This window comes from Chinchilla lanigera, unplaced genomic scaffold (assembly GCF_000276665.1).
Source record: "Chinchilla lanigera isolate Chin_1 unplaced genomic scaffold, ChiLan1.0 scaffold00059, whole genome shotgun sequence".
NCBI classification, from domain to species: Eukaryota; Metazoa; Chordata; class Mammalia; order Rodentia; family Chinchillidae; genus Chinchilla; species Chinchilla lanigera.
In genome coordinates, this window is record NW_004955460.1 from 12,476,714 (window position 1) to 12,494,605 (window position 17,892).

The 17,892-nt window shown below is 55.1% G+C and overlaps 1 protein-coding gene across 9 annotated transcripts in view; it reads left to right on the forward strand.

Moving 5' to 3' along the window:
- The window catches only part of Card11 (caspase recruitment domain family, member 11), a 118,689-nt gene extending 107,727 nt beyond the window's left edge, over positions 1–10,962 (forward strand). For 7 of the 9 annotated variants that reach the window (XM_013521270.1, XM_005397859.2, XM_013521271.1 and 4 more), the window contains 8 exons: positions 495–735; positions 1,154–1,250; positions 1,559–1,654; positions 3,272–3,407; positions 4,514–4,693; positions 6,642–6,766; positions 8,263–8,378; positions 10,353–10,962. In XM_013521270.1, the coding sequence (XP_013376724.1) occupies positions 495–735; positions 1,154–1,250; positions 1,559–1,654; positions 3,272–3,407; positions 4,514–4,693; positions 6,642–6,766; positions 8,263–8,378; positions 10,353–10,557 (1,196 nt within the window). In that variant the 3' untranslated portion in view covers positions 10,558–10,962. Of the gene's footprint in view, positions 1–494; positions 736–1,153; positions 1,251–1,558; positions 1,655–3,271; positions 3,408–4,513; positions 4,694–6,448; positions 6,767–8,262; positions 8,379–10,352 lie in introns of those variants that run through there. The other 2 variants (XM_005397860.2, XM_005397861.2) reach the window with 2 other exon arrangements.
- The last annotated feature ends 6,930 nt before the right edge of the window (positions 10,963–17,892 follow it).

Consider the following 17,892-nt stretch of genomic DNA (forward strand, 5'->3'; position numbering starts at 1 on the left):
GCATAACATGGAGCGATAGCTACCAGAAGGGAGATAGCCTGTACTGTTTGGTTGTGTTTACGTGCAGTGAGGGGCAGCTTCACTTGGGGGATAGCCATCAGGATGAAGGTCACCCCAGGAAGAATGTTGACAGGGCAGGTTCTGGGAGGAGACTACCCACACACATGCATTTGGGAAAATTCACTTTGTGCAGTTTACTGTTATATAAGTTATGCACCAATAGAAACATAGAGAATGAAAAACAAATGTCTATCCCCAGTGGTGGGGAAGGTGTGGAGATTATGGCAGAAATGCTAGTGAAGGTGACCATTGCAACCTGACACGTTTGGCTCTGAGCTTCCTGGCAGCCAAGACAAAAAAGAAAACCCATGAATGGCATCATCAGGCAGGAATGCCTGCTCCTGATGCCTGGCTCTGAGGAATGGACCGCAGCGGCCCCTCAGCTGAGGTTGGTGGCTCATCAACGTGCACTGTTTGGACTGTCCCCTGCCCAGGGTACCAGAAGCTGCTGAGGGACATGGAGGAGGGCCTGATCTCATCAGGAGACTCCTTCTACATCCGCCTGAACCTGAACATCTCCAGCCAGCTGGACGCCTGCTCCATGTCCCTGAAGTGTGATGACATCGTGCATGTCCGTGACACCATGTACCAGGACAGGCACGAGTGGCTGTGCGCGCGGGTCGACCCTTTCACCGACCAGGACCTGGACACGGGCACTATACCCAGCTACAGCCGGTGAGGCCAGGGCCCAACGGGGCTCCATGTCCCCGGCACCATGGAGTCAGGGGCCGGTGGTGCTATGAGCATCAGTGGGGGCCTCAGAGAGGAGCACGGGCCCCAGAATACACACCTCTGCCTACTGGGCTGTGAGGTCCCAGTTCTTCCTCTTCCAGGAAGCCTTTCCACCTCCTGAGGGTGCAGGGCATCTCTAAGACCTTAGCTATGCTTTCAGACCATGACAGCTTCAAGGCCAGCTCTATGTGATGACATCAGCAGGCCAGATTCCCCACACAGGAGCCCCAGATCTTGGAGAGGAGCCTTGGTCCCAACCCCATCCAGAGCCAGAGCTTCCCAGAGGCACAAGCCCAGGCTGTCCCAGCCCCTCAGGCTCCTGGCTCTGCCCCAACCTGGAAGCCTCCCTCTTGCTCCCCAGGGCCCAACAGCTGCTGCTGGTCAAGCTACAGCGCCTGATGCACAGGGGCAGCCGGGAGGAGACGGACACGGCACACCACACCCTGCGGGCGCACCGGGTGAGTCTGCGGCACCACGGGGAAAGCCCTAGGACTGAGCACCACCTCTCCGGGGAAGCATCACTGAGCAGGGACAGCCCCTGCGGAAGGGGCCGGTCCTCCTGGGCTCACCCCAGACTCCCCTGAAGAGGGGAAGAGGTGGCTGCAGCCGGAGTGTGGCTCTGCGCCATCCCCACTCCTTGCTGGAGCAGGTTTCCCAGCACTCAGCAGAGGCACATGGGAGCGTCCTATGCTTCTGGGCAGCATTCTTGTGCCCAGGGATCTAGCCAGGCCCTGCTCCTTCTGACTGACTGATAAACTCATTCCAGAACACCCTGCAACCCGAAGAGCCGCTTTCAACCAGCGACCCCCGGGTCAGCCCACGCCTCTCCAGAGCAAGTTTCCTCTTTGGCCAGCTCCTCCAGGTAATGCGCTCCACAGTGCCCGCCTTTCCCATCGCAGTACACGTGGCTTTGCCCTCTCCCTACTGGGAAGAGGATCCTGCACCAAAATAGCAGTGCTTTGCGTGCACACCCCACTTGCAGCTCTCACATGCCCCACATCTCTCATCCCATTCCCCAGTGACAGCTTGAGAGATGGTCTGTGCTCCTGTCGCAAGCAAATCCCACATTCAGAAAAGATTTGAGAAAATGTATGCCCAAAAGGAGCTCAAACAACTTGGCTGTTAAAATATTAATAGAAAAATCAGAAATGGCCTGTCAGAAAAAGAAAACAAACATTCCAAATATCTTTTAGTTTAGTTCCGCAGATAGAGCGTTAAGTTTGTCTCAGTATCCCGGCAGCCAAGGAGAAAAGGGAAACCCAGCAGGTTCTTAAATCTTAATCTGTCTAGGGAAACATTTTGGCTCTTCAAGACCAGAAAAGATTTCTCCCTTATACTTAACCTTAAAAGAAAACCTTTTTTGTATGGATTTATAGAAGGAATATTAACCAGCATATTGTATGATATCTTCAGAAGTTATTCCATATAAAAGCAGAAACATTTCTGATATCACAGAAGACAAGCAAAGAGGGTAATCCCCATGAGCATGTTCCTAAGTAGGTGCTGTACCAAGTAGACCCCTGTGGAGAGTATGGCACCCCAAGGGTCCAATCTGGGACACAGGTGACTCAGAAAGGGTTAGCAGTGTGACCCCAGGACCCAAGGAGAGACAGGCATGTGGCAGTGACAGCCAGGTGGGTGGGAGCCTGGCCAGGTTGGAGGTCTTCCAAGAGGCAGACCATCCAAGACGGCACACTGTGGCATCCACCAGTTACACAAGAGTCAAAGCCTTGAGGGTCTCATCCTAAGGCACACACCCAGCCCCCAGGATCCACCTCCCTGCAGAGGGGCGGGGTTACCCAAAGGAGCACAGCGAACAAGGCAGGAAGCTGGGTCTGTGCCTGCTTCCAGGCCTGTGCAGGCTGCAGATGGCAACAGTGCTCCTCAGGTGACTGGAGGATTGCGGGGAGCATGGCTCTGGGGAGTCAAGGGCATCCCACATGCCCAGCGGGGAGGGGGTCCAGCCAGAGTGCCTCACTAGCTGGAGCACCTCAGTCCGGTCAGTGCAGAGCTCACACGGAGGCCCCAGGGGAAGGTGGGCAGTTGACAGGGGGCTGGGTGAGGGGCGGTTCGGGTCTCTGTTCACCTGCTCACCATTGACGACCACTGTCCAGGAGCTACAGGACTCCAGCCGCCCCTGGGTGTCACTGGGGTTGAACCCAGGGCCTCTGCACTGAGCTACATCCCCAGCCCTTTTTTATTTTTCATTTTGAAACAGGTTCTTGCTAAGTCACCAACTTGCCCAGGCCGGGCTTAAATTTGTGATCCTCTTGCCTCAGCCTCCCAGAGTGCTGGGCTAACAGACCTGGGCCACCATACTGTGGTGTCCCCTGTTCATACAGGGAGGTGACTGGCCGGCCCCAGAGCAGAGGTGGGACTAGAACAAGGTCTGACTTTGTCACACTGAAGCAGCTCCATGTGGCTGGAAGGCAGCGCAGGGAGAGCAGCCTCCCACCTGCTGCCCGCTCTGTCCCTGCAGTTCGTCAGCCGCTCCGAGAACAAGTACAAGCGCATGAACAGCAGCGAGCGGGTCCGCGTCATCTCCGGGAGCCCCCTGGGCAGCCTGGCCCGCGCCTCTCTGGATACCACCAAGCTCTTGGCCGAGAAGCAGGAAGGTAGGTGGTGACCTCCCCACCCCCTGCTCCTCCCCATACAGGCGTGTGCCCTGCACCCCCACTTGGAGGCCATCCATCCCCACGGGGGCTGAAGTCTGCCCCTCGTGATGTCTGAGGGACACATGTCATAGTCACATGCAACCCAGATGCCCGTTACTTGGAGCCGCCGCTGAGCAGTGTCTAAGTATTGGTCTTTCTCCCCACAAGCCCCTCTTGCCATTTCTCCAGCCGGTGACCCCAGCTGATGACCAGACAGCCCCTCCTGAATTCCCCAGACAGGCCGGCCTTGCTCAGAGGCAAGGAGAACAAAGCCCCAGCACAGGTTGTGAGGGCCAGGCCAGGGGTCGCAAAAGGGACAGGCAGCTGGTCTCTGGGAAGTGACCTGGGGCTGCTGGAGTGGCTTTAACAGATCCCGCCCAGGGGCTCCGCCTTGCTCCCCACACACAGGTCACAGAGGCCTGGAAAAGGCAGAACCAAGGCCAGGTGGTCTCCCTGCCTCTGGCCCAGAAGCTTCCCAGAGCTCTGAAGGCACCAGGCCTTGCCAGGCAGCCCTGCTGTCCTGCCGCCTGGTTACCTCACACCATCCCCTTGCTTTCCTGTGGCCACCCTCCCTCTGCCCTGGCGACCTCTCCCTCAGAGACCCACCATGTCTGAGACTATGGGGCTTCTTTATGTCACCCACTGCCTGTCTGCCTCCCACACAAGCATGCAGGACCCCCAGAATATCCCCGGGGTGCCAGGAAGAGCACTCCAGGCTGCCCAGGCCTGCAGTGCCTGGCAGAGCATCATGTTACCCTAGGAAGTAGCCTCCAAGAACCAGCCCTAGAGCTGGGCATACAGTGTCAGGTCTGTGATCTCAGCACCGTGAGAGACTGAGGCAGGAGGATCGCAAGGTCAAGCCCAACCTGGGCAATTTAGTGAGACCATCTCAAAATAAATAAAAAGGAACTGAGGAATGTAGCTCAGTGTGGAGGCCCTAGGTTCACTCCTCAGTACCAAAAAAAAAAAAAAAGAAAGAAAAAAAAAGCAGCCCCAGTGCCCGTCCTTCGCTGAGGGTACCCGGGTTCCACGGGCCCAGGCCCTGACAGCAGCTCTCTTCCCGCCAGAGCTGGACCCTGAGAGTGAGCTCAGCAAGAAGCTCAGCCTCATCCCCTACAGCCTGGTGCGCGCCTTCCACTGCGAGCGCCGCAGGCCAGTGCTCTTCACGCCCACCATGCTGGCCAAGACACTGGTACAGAAGCTCCTGAACTCAGGGGGCGCCATGGAGTTCACCCTCTGCAAGTCAGGTGAGCACACCGGTGTGCTGGGAGGTGGACAGAGCCAAGCACAGCCGACTCTCCCACCCCACCCTTCCTCCCTCTCCTCCTGGTCGCCGCCTGGCTCTGCCTGGCGTGGAAGGTGGGAGCAGGGGGCTCACAGGGTGTCTTCTTCTGTCCCCACACTGACCCCTTTGCATTTGCAGCAGCCTGGGGAGCAGGGAATTCCAGCCTCGCCTTCCCCACCTACCACTGACAGTGAGACAGGGCAGAGGTGGCAGTGTCATCCAGGAGCTCAGTCCCCCTTCAGGGCCCCAGTGGGCCTCCCCATCACTCTGAGCCTTGGGGTCCCCAGGCGTGGCAAGGGTGGTGATGCCCACCCCCAGCCAGAACTCCCATCCTAGCTGCCGTCAGAGTCCCCACCTGTATTTAAATGTATACATGTGACCAGGCACGGTGGTGCATCTGTAATCTCAGTACTCTAGGGGACTGAGGCACAAGGACCGCAAGTTCAAGCCCAGCATGGGCAACTTAGTAATTTAGCAAGACCCTGTCTCAAAATAAAAAATAAGCTGGGTGTGGGGGTGCATGCCTGTCATCCTAGCAGTTGGGAGGCTGAGACAGGATGATTGCCATGAGTTGAAGGCCAGCCTGAATGAGATTCTGACTCAACAAGCCAAAAAAATAAATTAACTAATTTATTAATTTAAAAAGGGTCAGGGATATAGCTCAACATAAAAGCCTTGGGTTCAATTCCCAGTAGCACAAAAAATAAATAACTAAAATTTTTTAAAAGTATAGATGTCAGGCCAGAGATGTAACTCAGTGGCACAGTGCCTGCTCAGCAAGCATGAAGTCATGAGTTTGATACCCAGTACCAAAAAAAAAACAAAAAAAGGATAGATGTCTAGGCCCACCTGGGACCCATTAAACATCATATGTCCAGGGGCTTTTTAAATCATGGTAAATTAATACAGCACAGGCTTTACTGCCCTGACTACATCCAAGTGGGCCACCATCCAGCTAGACTGAAACTGCACACCCTAAATGATCACCACTGCCAACCTAGATAACCTCTCCCCACCTGAGTCCAGACTTGCACATACTCCATCCTCAATTGCCTGAGGCCAGAGAGGTTAAAAACATGTGCAGGGTCACCCAGCAAGGGAGCAAGACCTCTGATAGGCACTTCTTTCTCCAGGCAGCCTGCCTGCACCCTCTCCCACACACAGTAGCCACCACTGCACTCACTGTTTCCCACTGTCTGTAGCCTACATTTTTCTCTTAGCTAGATCATTGCTTCTTTGAATACATAAGCTGTGTTTCTATCACTTTTTTTTTTTTGGTTTTGGTTTTTTTCCAGTACCGGGAACCAAACTCATGACCTTGCGCTTGCCAGGCAGGCACTTTGCCGCTGAGCTAAATCCCCAGCCCCTCTATCACATTTTTATTCCTAATACCTGACCCTTAGCAGTGTTAGGTGGGAAGGTGAGTGGGTGGGTGGATGAGTAGATGGATGGATGGATGGATGAAAAGTAGGTAGGATGGGTACATGGATAGGAGAGTAAGTAAATGGATGATGGATGGATGGATGGATGGATGGATGGATGGGTGGATGGATGGATAGATGGATGGGTAGATCACGAGTGGATAGATCAATGGCTGAGCTTCTTTGTGGTTGGAAGCTAGTTAAGAGTATGCACCATGGTTCCTGAACTACTCTTGCTACACTGCTGAGCAGCCAGGCCCTGCGTACTGACTAAACACCTCTCTGGTCTGCCACAGGGAACGTGAAGCGTGACCTTGGCCCTGCCCTCAAGGAACTTCACGGTCTAGTGGAAGGGACGAGATACAGCTAACTGTGACTGGGCCAGACATCCAGTTCTGGGGCACCCATGAGGGGGGACAGGTGGGGCCTAGAGGGGATCAACCCCCCGAGACTACCTATGCCACCCTTGAGACTGGCCTCTCTCTGCAGATATTGTCACAAGAGAAGAGTTCCTTAAAAAGCAGAAGACAGAAACCATCATCTACTCCCGGGAGAAGAACCCTAACACTTTCGAGTGCATTGTTCCTGCCAACATCGAAGCTGTGGCAGCCAAGGTGAGGGGCTGGGCAGACCTGCAACATAGCCAGGGACCCACCCGAGACCCCTGGGCTGGGGCAAGAGGGGGTAAAGCATTACCCCCCAGCTCCCTGTGGCAGAGCTTTCTGCCATCCCTGTCTCTGTCACCTCCCTACCCTTGTTCTCAGGACTTGTATTTCGGAACGGCTTTCTATTGCTGACGGTGCCCTGGTGCTGGATGCCCCTAGCTGTGATAACAAGGGCCGAGATAGACACAGCAAGCGTGTCAGGGTGAGAGACAGGCCAAGGAGCGTGTGACAGGGGTGGCACCCACCCATGCGGGGAAAGTAGAGCACCGGGGAGTCACTGGCAGCGCAGAGGAGGCGCCTGGGAGTGATTCGGAGACGGCAGTGTGACCGTGACCCCCAGACACTGAGTTCTTCCTCCTTCTAGTGCTTGAAGGAGGAAAAGCTCTCAGCCTGTGGCTGTGAAGGACACGATGTGCCCTGAGGCTAAAGGGGGACAGCAGCAGGAGCCCAGGAGGAGGCCCACTCCCATCCAGCTGCAGTGGTGCCCTCACCCCCTTCAGCACCACCAACACCCACACAGGAAAGAGCAGAGGCCCGGCTCTCACGCGCCTGGAGTCGTTTGCTGATTTTATTTTTTTTCTGGGCCAGAGCAGTTATAGAAATTCTGACAGCCAGGGCGGAGAGAAGATGAGCGGGCAGGTTGGGGCCGAGTTGGTTTCAGCTGGAAAGCCCAGGGGTCTGTGCTGGTACAAGCTGGGGGAGTGACACAGTGCCCGCTACAGGAAGAAGCCTGAGGGTCTCTGTCGGGCAGCCCCTGACAGAGCACCCTGACGGGTGCTGTTCCCGCTGTGCTCGCGTAAGAGTCACAGAGCTGCACACTACCACACTGTGTCCTTGTTCACAATGGCAAGTCTGCTGTTTCTTCCGCCTCTTCTTTTTATTTTTTTTCCTGTAGTGGGGTTTCTCAGGGTTTTCAGGGTCTTAACCTGGAGCTACATCCCACCCCATTTTTAAAATTGTTTCATTTTAAGAAAAGATCTTGCTAAGTTGCCCAGGCTAGGCTTGAACATGTGGTCCTCCTGCCTCAGGCTCCAAGCATGCTGGGATTACAGGCATGCACCCCCATGCACACCTCAGTTTCTTTTAAAGTGATGCTTTCCTCGGAAATGAGGAGCTCGTGGTTGAAACCCCTATAGGGTTGCCGGGACCTCCAAGCCGCCACCTCACCCTCCCAGCATTCTCAGTGCTCTTGCCTGGCACCAAGTGTGCCCTCGGAGGCTGGCAGGTGGGCAGGCATTCACGACAGTCTATTCCTGGCCCGGTCCCCGTATAGCTGTGCACTGCAGGCCATGGGAAGCATCGGTTCTGCAGACTCTGGTCCTGTGCTGGTCCAGCGGGTGGCACCTGGGGCTCTTGTCCCTGGATTCTGTCCCTGCATCCAGGCCCTGACCGGGCTCCCACACAGGTGGGGACACCGCTGACCTCGGCTGTCCTGTTCCTCACAGAACAAGCATTGCCTGCTGGAGACCGGGATCGGCTGTGTGCGCGACCTAATCAAGTGCGGGATCTACCCCATCGTGCTCTTTGTGCGCGTGTGCGAGAAGAACATCAAGCGCTTCAGGTAGGAACCGGGGGGCCCAGGCTCCTGCCAGCCTGGTCCCGACGCCGAGTCCGCCAAGCCTCCACTCATCGTCACTAGGAGGGGGCCCAAGTCCAGGGCAGATGCAGCCTCGACCTTGAAGTCCTGACGTGGCTCACACAGGAAGGACATGCTGCACAGCCAGGCCCTAGGAAGGCTGGGGGTGACGGCAGGAGGATGAGCCATGCAGACCCTAGCCCCGGGCGGGGACAGCCCTGAGGAAGCCAGTGTCAGGCAGTGGCCAGAGGAGGCAGGAGCAGACCACAGCTACCCCCCAGGGAGGGGACACCCCATGGGGTCTGACTCAGGGCATGAGGGTGCCTCCTGCCTCCGTGTAGAAGAGCATGACTGGGCCACTCAGACCAGCACGACCGTGCAGGAAAGACCCCGGCAGGGGGAGCAGCACACTCTGACTCTGGATCCAGAGGAGGAGTTGCCACTCGATCAGCTATGGGGCTGGGCAGAAAGGGTGGCACAGAGGTTCAGGTACAGAGGTTTGGGGCCCACCTGTCCTGAAACTTCATCACATTGGGTCCCCCCACCCCCACTCCCCGTGCAACTGCAGAGTAAAGGGCATGACCCACTGTGCAGATGGGGCACTGAGACCCCAAGGTCAAGGCCACTTTCTCCTTCACAATGTCTGTGCAGTCCCTGGTAGTGACAGGCACTGGGGGATCCATCAGTGATCCCAGGGCACAAGAGCTCCCTAGCAAGGGCTGGCAAGGATGTGGGGGTGCTGGGACCCCATGACTGTGGGTAGAACACAAAATGGTGTGGAATGGTGCACAGGCATCCAGGTGTATGCCTGTAATCCCACCACACAGGAGGCTGAGGCAGGAGGCTATCAAGTTCCAGCTCAGCCTGGACTACATAGTGAGTTCAATGCCTGGGGGACTACATAGGGAGACCTTGTCTCAAAACTGAACAAATCCAAAAACAGGTGCAACTACTTAGAAGGCAGGATAGGAACCCTCAGAAAATGAAAAGCCTAATTACTATATGATTAGCAGCTCCCCTCTGTCTGTACACAAAGTGACTGAAAGCCTGTCTAAGGGATATTTGTACGCCCGTGTTCACAGCGGCATTGTTCACACCAGCAAAAGGTGGGAGCCATGCAAGTGTCCTCCAGGTGTGTCCCCCAGGTGTGTCCCCCAGGTGTGCTCCTTGTTCTCAGTGGCTTTCATCCAGTCCTACAGAGGAAGGACACTGTGACACACCCTGCAGCACAGATGTCCCTTGAGGCTATTATGCTGAGTGAAATAAGCCAGATGCGAGACAGACACCACGCAGTTCCTCGTCTGTGAGGTCCCAGGACAGAAGCAGGATCAGGGGAGCCAGGCTAGGCAGGGGCAGGGAGTGGGTGCTGAGCTTCCCTTTGGGAAGACTAGAACGTTCTGGATGTGGTTTGTACAGCAGTGAATGTGCTTCACAGTCCTGAGTTATACTCAGAAAATACTTTAAGTGGTTTTATCACAATTGAAAGTAAGTTTTTAAACATCCCCACCTCTTGGGATTGCCACAGTGAGCAACGCAAAAACACTGTGTGGCTGAGTGTGGTGGTGCACACCGGTAATGCCAGCCCCCTGGGAGGCTGAGGCAGGAGGATTTCAAGTTCAAGCCCAGCCTGGGCAAATTAACAAATTAGTGAGACCCTGTCTCAAAAAAAAAAGAGCGGGGGAGGGATGCTGGGGATGGGGCTCAGTGCAAAGGCCCTGAGTTCAACCTCAGTTTGGACCTCTCAAAGGCACAGTGTGCAGGGTGTTAGAAGGTGGTGGGCACGGGGGGGGGGGGACAGAGCCAGAGGCATGCAGCAGCACTCATGGGGGCCTGGTGGCACCACACTGGCCCCGGGCAGGACCACTTCCAGGCTCTTCTGGGTTGGACACGCAATCGTGCCAATGTGGGGCTGGCTTCTGGCCCCACTGCCTGCCCACAGCCCATGTGTGTCACTGCCAGGAAGCTGCTGCCACGGCCCGACACTGAGGAGGAGTTCCTGCGTGCCTGCCGCCTGCGCGAGAAGGAGCTGGAGGCACTGCCCTGCCTGTATGCCACAGTGGAGGCCGAGGCCTGGAGCAGCGTGGAGGAGCTGCTGCGCATCCTCAAAGACAGGATCGGTGAGGAGCAGCGCAAGACCATCTGGGTGGACGAGGACCAGCTGTGAACCCCGGGTCTGAGCAGTGACACCGCCAAGCAACACAGCCTGGATTCTGTGCCACCGTGATGGAACCCCTCCCTCCAGGGAGCCAGGGCAGATGCCACAAGGCCACTGACTTCCGGCAGGAGCAGGGCCAGCAGCTGCCCGGCCCAGTGCACAGAGATGGTGAGCAGAGGCCATGGAGCTCGAGGCCCGCGGCCAGTGGCTCCTTACGATCCACAGCAGCAGTTGAATGTAATGTGAGGGACGCTTGTGCCACCAGCGTGGTAGGGCCCTGACAGCCAGGGTGTCCACCTGCCAGCTCTAGGGACACACAGTGAGTGCATCCTGGATAGCACAGGCTTGCAAGAAGGGGACATGCATGTGCTAGTTTTCCTCTTGCATTAAATGTCTCCGCTTCTTTATTCTCCATTTCACTGTTTGCAATTCTATCGTTTGCAGAGGTTTAGCTCTTGTCAGCTTCCTAAGCTGCCCACTCGTGAACTGAGGCATGGACGGGGCACAAGTCCCGTGCACCCTCACACAGGGTGAGGACGGGGTGGCCAGCACTGGGGCTCCCAGGCCCGGCCTGAACGATGCCTGGATCTGCATCCTCTGACGCATCCTGACCTGAGGAGAAGTTGTATGGTCACTCTGGGGAGGGCCGTCCCTGCACTGTGCAAGACCCCAGCTACAGCCTCAGCCCTGAGGCCAGATGCCCCTCAACACCTTCTACATGATATTGTTTTTTCAGTACTGGGGATCAAACCAGGGCCTTTGCACTGAGCTACATCCCCAGCCTTTTTCATTCTTTATTTTGAGACAGGGTCTTGCTAAGTCACTAAGCTGCCCAGCCCAGGCTTGAACTTGCAATCTTCCTGCCTCAGCTTCCCTGAGTGCTGGAATTTCAGGCCCATGCCACCATGCCCAGCTCCCCACACGGCGTAATCTCTGTCCTCTGCCATCACTGTCCCCACTGTGGAGTCCTCCTCACACAGGGTGAGGCCCTCTAGTGTGCTTGCTCCCCTTGTCCAGGAGCAGGATGGGTACAAAGACCTACAGCTCTTCTGGCTGGCTCAAGGCAAACTTCCCAACTATGACCTGACTGGGCACAGCCAAAGCAGGCCAGATCCACCTCGCTGGGCACCACGTCATGTGTTCAGGAAGGTGGTAGAACTGTGGGAACAGCTGTGAGCTGACCCTCCCTTTCTACAGAAGCCTGATTTTATTCTGAAAATCCATGTACACAGCTAACTGAGCATATGTCCCAGCCTCCCTTGCAGCTAGGGGTAGTCAAGGACAAACAATATTTCCCTTTGATTTCTGGCCTGAGATATAGATTTGATGGCTGGAGCTGTAACAGTCACATAGGAATCTTGAAACTTTGAGGTGACCATGAACATGGAAATCCCTGAGCAGAAAGTGGCGGAGGTGAAGAGATGGAAAGAGCCATCTGAATCAGAATCACTGATAACATTTGGGAGGTGATGCTCCTGCTTGGGTTTCTTTTACATGAAACAGAAATAAATTTTTATATGTGTTAAGTGGCTATTTCAGCTCTCCAAAACTTGTAGCCAGGAGGAATTCCTAACAGACACAGGAAAACCGTTTTCTTTATAGTTTCAAATACTACAGGTTGATCCTCTGCTAGGTTTTTGCTGCAAAATCAAGATATGAATTGTTAACAGAAGAACTGTATTAATAAATGTCTTATCCTAAAGAACAACACCGCATAGCCTCCAGCATTTTCCAACATCCTGACTCTCAGAAGGCAGACTGCAATAGCATCACAAACCCAGGGAGGTAGGAGTGGATGGGGGTGGGCACCCTGGTCTCCCCTCCTCAGTGACCCACCTCTACCCCACAGCCTCTGAGCTTTCCAGCGGGGGTGACACCTTTAAAAGCAGGGGCAGGAGAATCACAAGTTTGAGCCCAGCCTGGACAACCTAGCAACTTAACAAGAGCCTGTCTCAAAATAAAACTCTTTGAAAAGGACTGGGGACTAGCTGAGTTCAAGGGCCCAGGGTTCAACACCTAGTTCAGAAAAAGATAGATAGATAGATAAAGAAACCCCTTGATTGGAGAAGTCCGGCTGAAGATATTTAAGGTGAGATAAAGCATCACTAAGGAGAGGCAGGGCTGAAGGGCTCTGCTTGCACCTCATTAAAGCCTGGAGTTAAGTAAATTTCCCCCAGGTTGAGGCCCTTGTGTTGTTCCCATGTAGTGTTGTAGGCAACTGAGTTAGATAGAAACACTATAGGCAGTGAGACAGGGCCAGGCCCTCAAGGGAGCTGGTGAGGAAGGTGGAAGACAGGAGACAGGCATCTCTGCTGTGGGCCAGACCTCAAGACAAAAGATAAAACAAATGCACCCACATACCTCCCCAAGGATAAACATCAGGGATTGATATTCTAAATAGGTATTGATCACCTTGAAAAAGCAAAGAAGAGCCACTAACCCAACCGCCTACAGCAAAAGCCCCTGTTCTGTATTCATGTCCTCTTGCTACCTGACTCACTTCCCCATTTGATCCAGATTTAATCAATTTTACCCGAGCAATTATACTCGTGTTCTTATTGGCTGACCATAGTTTTGTCCCACCTCATGCCCACCTGGCAAGTTCCCATGTTTCCCACCTTGGACCTGCCTCACCTTGTGGATTTACTCTATAAAAATCCCTAGAAAAGGCAGATTCCTTGGCAACCCATGCGGGACCCCTTCTGTCTCTCTCTCTGACAGAAGCTTTCTTTCCCTCAATAAATATATTCTGCTCTTAACCTACATTGTTCCTAAAATTCATTCTTCAATTTTAGAGAATGTGAACTCCTCCCAGATATCTAGCAGGTTGGGAGTTTCTTTCCCCTCTATCAGTAGGAGCTGGGCAAGGGAAGAGTCCCAGATACAAGTTCTGCGATTGAGTTCTCTAACTTCACAATCCTGGGGCTCGCCATGTGGAATAAGCAACTCACCCGGGCTTGGGGATGGGGTGCAGGCGGGCTGTGCATGGGGACAGCGCAGGGAAGCGGGGTGGGTTTGCCCCTCCCTCCAGATGCTGGCCGCGCTGCTGCCGGGAGGTGGCTGCAGGCCCTGCTGATGGAGCTGGAGATGACAGAGTGGGCAAAGGAGGGAGGTTCCTGCTGGGGAGTCCCTCTGGATGGAAAGGAGTGGCCCCTAGGGTTGCAGGAGGACGTCAAGGAGACCCAGCATCCTATTCTTTGTGGGGGGGCTCCAGTTTGTGGAGGAGCCCACAGCCTGCAGCTGCCCGGAGGCGTGGGGCTCTGATTACAGCCCAAGGGTTGGCAGCTGGCTTTCCTCGGGGCACTGGGTCCACCTCAAGGATCCCAGACGTGCAGGACAGACAAACCTTGGAAATTATGCTGTACCTGAAGATATACACTTTTTAAAATTTTGAGACAGGGTCTCACTAAGTTGCTCAGGCTGAGCTCAACCTTGTGATCCTCCTGTCTCAGCCTCCCAGAGTGCTGGGATTATTGGCATGCACCTCCATGTCCTGCTCCGGAGAAATTCCAGGCTTTCTCAGATTTCCAAAGATTTCTTGTAATCCCAAAAGTTTAAGAACCATTGCTCTTGGACCAGTGATAATAGCTTAGTGGCACAGCACCTGCCTGGCAAGCACAAGGCCCTGAGTTCAATTTCCAGTACTGCCCCAAAAAAAGGCCATTGGTCTTGGGTTTGACAGATGCTTACCACTTTTTTTGAGCTCTCACCCTGTATACCTTGTGTTATTTTACTTACTCATCTCCAAACTTCTCTGTGTTTTGGGTTTTTTGGGGGGTAGGTACTGGGAATTGAACTCAGGACCTCATGTTCGCAGGGCAGGCACTGTACCACTGAGCTAATTCCCTGGCTTCTCTGTGTTTTACACAGGATCACATTGAGGCTCAGAGAGGTTCAGTAACTTGAGCAGAGTCACACAGCTACTAAACTAGCACTGCAGCCAGGTCTGATGGTTTTGCCCACTGCAGGCTCCTGTGGATCTTCCAATTCACATGCCCTGGGGGGCTCTGGTACCACAGGCCACACACCCCCCTCTGCTCTTCTAGGGGTGGAGGATGTGCTCGGAGCTGGAGCAGCAGGATGATGGATATAGGGGATGTGGTTTTGTGGACGAGGCAGCAGCTCACGCCCGGCAGCACCGCCCCAGCTGACCTGAGTGTCCTCCCAACTGGCCACAGTTCTGGGGAGCACTGGCTTGCTAGTGTGGCCCCTATGAGGCTGCTTTGGGAAGCATAAGGAAGGCAGGAGGGACATCACCTGCAGTGTCATGGAGCCACTGTCAGAGTGCCCTCAAGCCTGGCCCTGTTGGCTTCTGTGGCCTTTAGGGGTGATATAGATTGAGCCCCAAAGAAAAGAGGCTGCACACCGGGGCATCCGCTGTGAAGACTACAGTATGCAGGGTCTTAGAGACACCTGGGGACCCCCGAGGCCCAGGTCAGCTCTGTCCTGGGAGCCAAGCTCTCCTCTCAGAGCTCACCAAGCTCACCTTCCCCTCCTGACTCCAAGGAAGTCTCTCTGGGGTTGTGGTGGACAAGGAGCTGCAGATCACTGCTCCCAGAGAGCTGTCATCTGCCTCTCCTCCCCGCAAAGTGGTGCTGGCCTGGGACTGCTCAGTCTCAAAAGGAAAAGCCGTGAGCCTGCTGAGAGTGACTGCAACTTCACCTTGGTCACACAGAGTCAGTCTTGAGGTGCCTGTTAAGAACCAGGAGCCCTCTGGGAGGCTGAGGCAGGAGGATTGCAAGTTCAAGCTCAACCTAAATAACTCAGTGAGTTAGCAAGACTGTCTCCAAATCAAAAAATAAAAAAGGGCTAGGGATGTACCTCAGTGCAAAGGCACTGGGTTCAATCCCTGTACCAGGGGAAAAACTTCAGGAAACAGGACACCACTGTGGGTCATAAGGCACTGTGTTTTAGGAGCATGGCGCTATATATCCAGAGCAAGAATATAATGAACAAAGCCCCCAACTAGAGGTCAGCTAAGTCTCGGCTCTCATCCTGGGCAGGCCACACATTCACTGTGTAACCCAAGCAAGTGGCCCAGTAATATAGAAAATTGCCACCTGGGGGGTGGCACCTAACTGGGGGCTCTGGAGGAACCTGAGCCGTCTCTGGGTCTGCCTCTGTCTGCGTTGTCGCTGGCCAGAGGGGTGAACAGGGGACAACTCATCTCTCCTTGCAAGGATTCTTGTGGGTCAGGAGAGGGAGCCGGGATGCTGCTACACCGCTCTCCAGACCAGGAGACCTAGAATGCTCCCAGCATTTCCTCCCGCAGGAAGCCTGGATCTCCGATCTCCGAGTCTCCGCCCTGCTTTCATCCCCCAGTTCCATGCAGCTGAGATATCCCAGGAGATCTTTGGGGCGGGCTCGTGGGGGCAGCAGAAAGGCTAAGCTCTGCCCACACAAGCTCCCAGCGTGGCAGCTTTGCGTGTTTGTGCCCCTGCACAGCAGCTCAGGGCTCCCAGAAATGCTGTCCAAGAAGCGGCCTGGGAGCCTGACCCCCAACCTCAGCACGCTGTCCACAGGGTCACATGGCCAGCCCAGGGCCCAAGAAAGGGAAGTAAAACCTGGATGCTGCAGCCCCCACCCCGGCCCCCACCTGGGAAACAGCCTCAGTGTACTCTGCCAGGACAGAGCCCCGGAGCGCTCTCCACGGACCTCATCCTGTCTGCAGCAAAGGCTGGGGACAGAGGCTCACAGGTTGCCAGCGACCTGTAGTTTGGGACCCAGGCAGGAGAGGCTCAGGGTAGGGGAGAGGCTCAGGGTAGGGGACAGGGACATGGGCGGCTGGGAGCTGCTGCCATGCGCACCTCACCAGCCAAACAGCTGGGCAGGAAGTGACTCTTCCAGCTGCAAAGGTGGCCGTGACTCGGCCACACTGTCCCCGAAGGGGCCATCAGCCGCATGCGGCTATTTAAATTTAAATACACTAAAAGTGAGTAAAACTGAAAACCCAGTTCCTCGGTCACACTGCTCACATTGCAGAGTTCAGTCATTCCAGGGGCCCGTGGCTGCCTCGTTGTTGGGAAGAGCTATAGGTGGTTTCCATCAAGGCAGGAAATTTCCTTGGGCAGCCCCAAGCCAGACTGTCACCAGCTCCTGCCGAGGGGCCAGCGCAGGGCTGGATCCTCTCATGGTGATGACAGTGCTAGAGTGGCCAAGTTGTTTGCCACTGGACTTGCCCCTGGGCCAGCAAGAATGTAAATGAGTGAAACGGACCAGGGTGATGTGATAGGGACAGGTGGGGAGCCTGGCAAACTGGCGAGCACATAATCCATCTGAAAGGGGTAGCTGACGCTCAGCCCCGATGCTTGATGTCCTGTAGAAGCCAAATGGGTCTGGCCCGAACTGACTGTTCACAGGAACTGTTGGTGTTTCTATGTCAAGCTAGTTGCATCATCATTACAAGACGGCTGCCACAGATCCAGGTATCACATCCTCTCGTGCTGCTTCCCCAAGCAGGGAGGGAGGAAAAGGGGGAAGGAAATAGGCTGGGCTCAAACTTGTGAGTCTCCTGCCTCAGCCTCCCCCTAAATTCTGGGATGCTAGGCATGTGCCACAAACCTTTGGCTCTCAGAACAATGCTCACAGCCACCCTAGGTCTTCCTGCCAGTTTCACATCAGTTTCCATTCAAGGAGGGAGAGCAAGGTTAGATGAAGCTCAAGAAAATAGAGCACCCAAGTGTCAAAGGAGTGCTGGAGGAGAAGGCGGAACCTCAAAGCTGGGGACCATGGATGCACAAACCAGTCCACCCAGCACCCACTCCCCCACCCTGACCCCAGCAGCAAGCGGGATCCCCCAGCACCCTCACTCCCTACACTGCCCTAGGTGCCAACAGAGCCTGAGTCACTGGGCTCCCGGGCCCCATCATCCCTCAGCAGCAAGGCTACTATAGCCCTAGGCCCACAGGCAGGAAGCTGGCTCTCCATGCGGTCTTTTTTTTTTTTTTTTTTTTGTACCGGGAATCTAACTCAGGACCTTGTGCTTGCCAAGCAAGGCACTGTGCCGCTGAGCTATATCCCCGACCGCTCTGGCTCTCCATGTGGGCAGGAGACAGGGACAGAAGCTCCGGCCCCATGTGTCTAGACCCTGAGGTCAGCCATCCGAAGGGGCCAGGGCTCGCACCACCCCACGCACATGGCGCCTGGCTGAGAATCTGCCCGTAATTTCCACGCGGGGAGTGCTGACTGGAGCGGAGTCTCGGCCCTGTCCCAACTCCCAGGTTTGTCTGGGATGCGGGTGGGAGGGGATAGGTGGCTGTGCGATGAGGGGGCCCTTGTGTGTGTGTCAGAGAGAAAGGAAAAGAGGGCCACATAGACGGAGAAAACGGAGGGAGACGACATGGA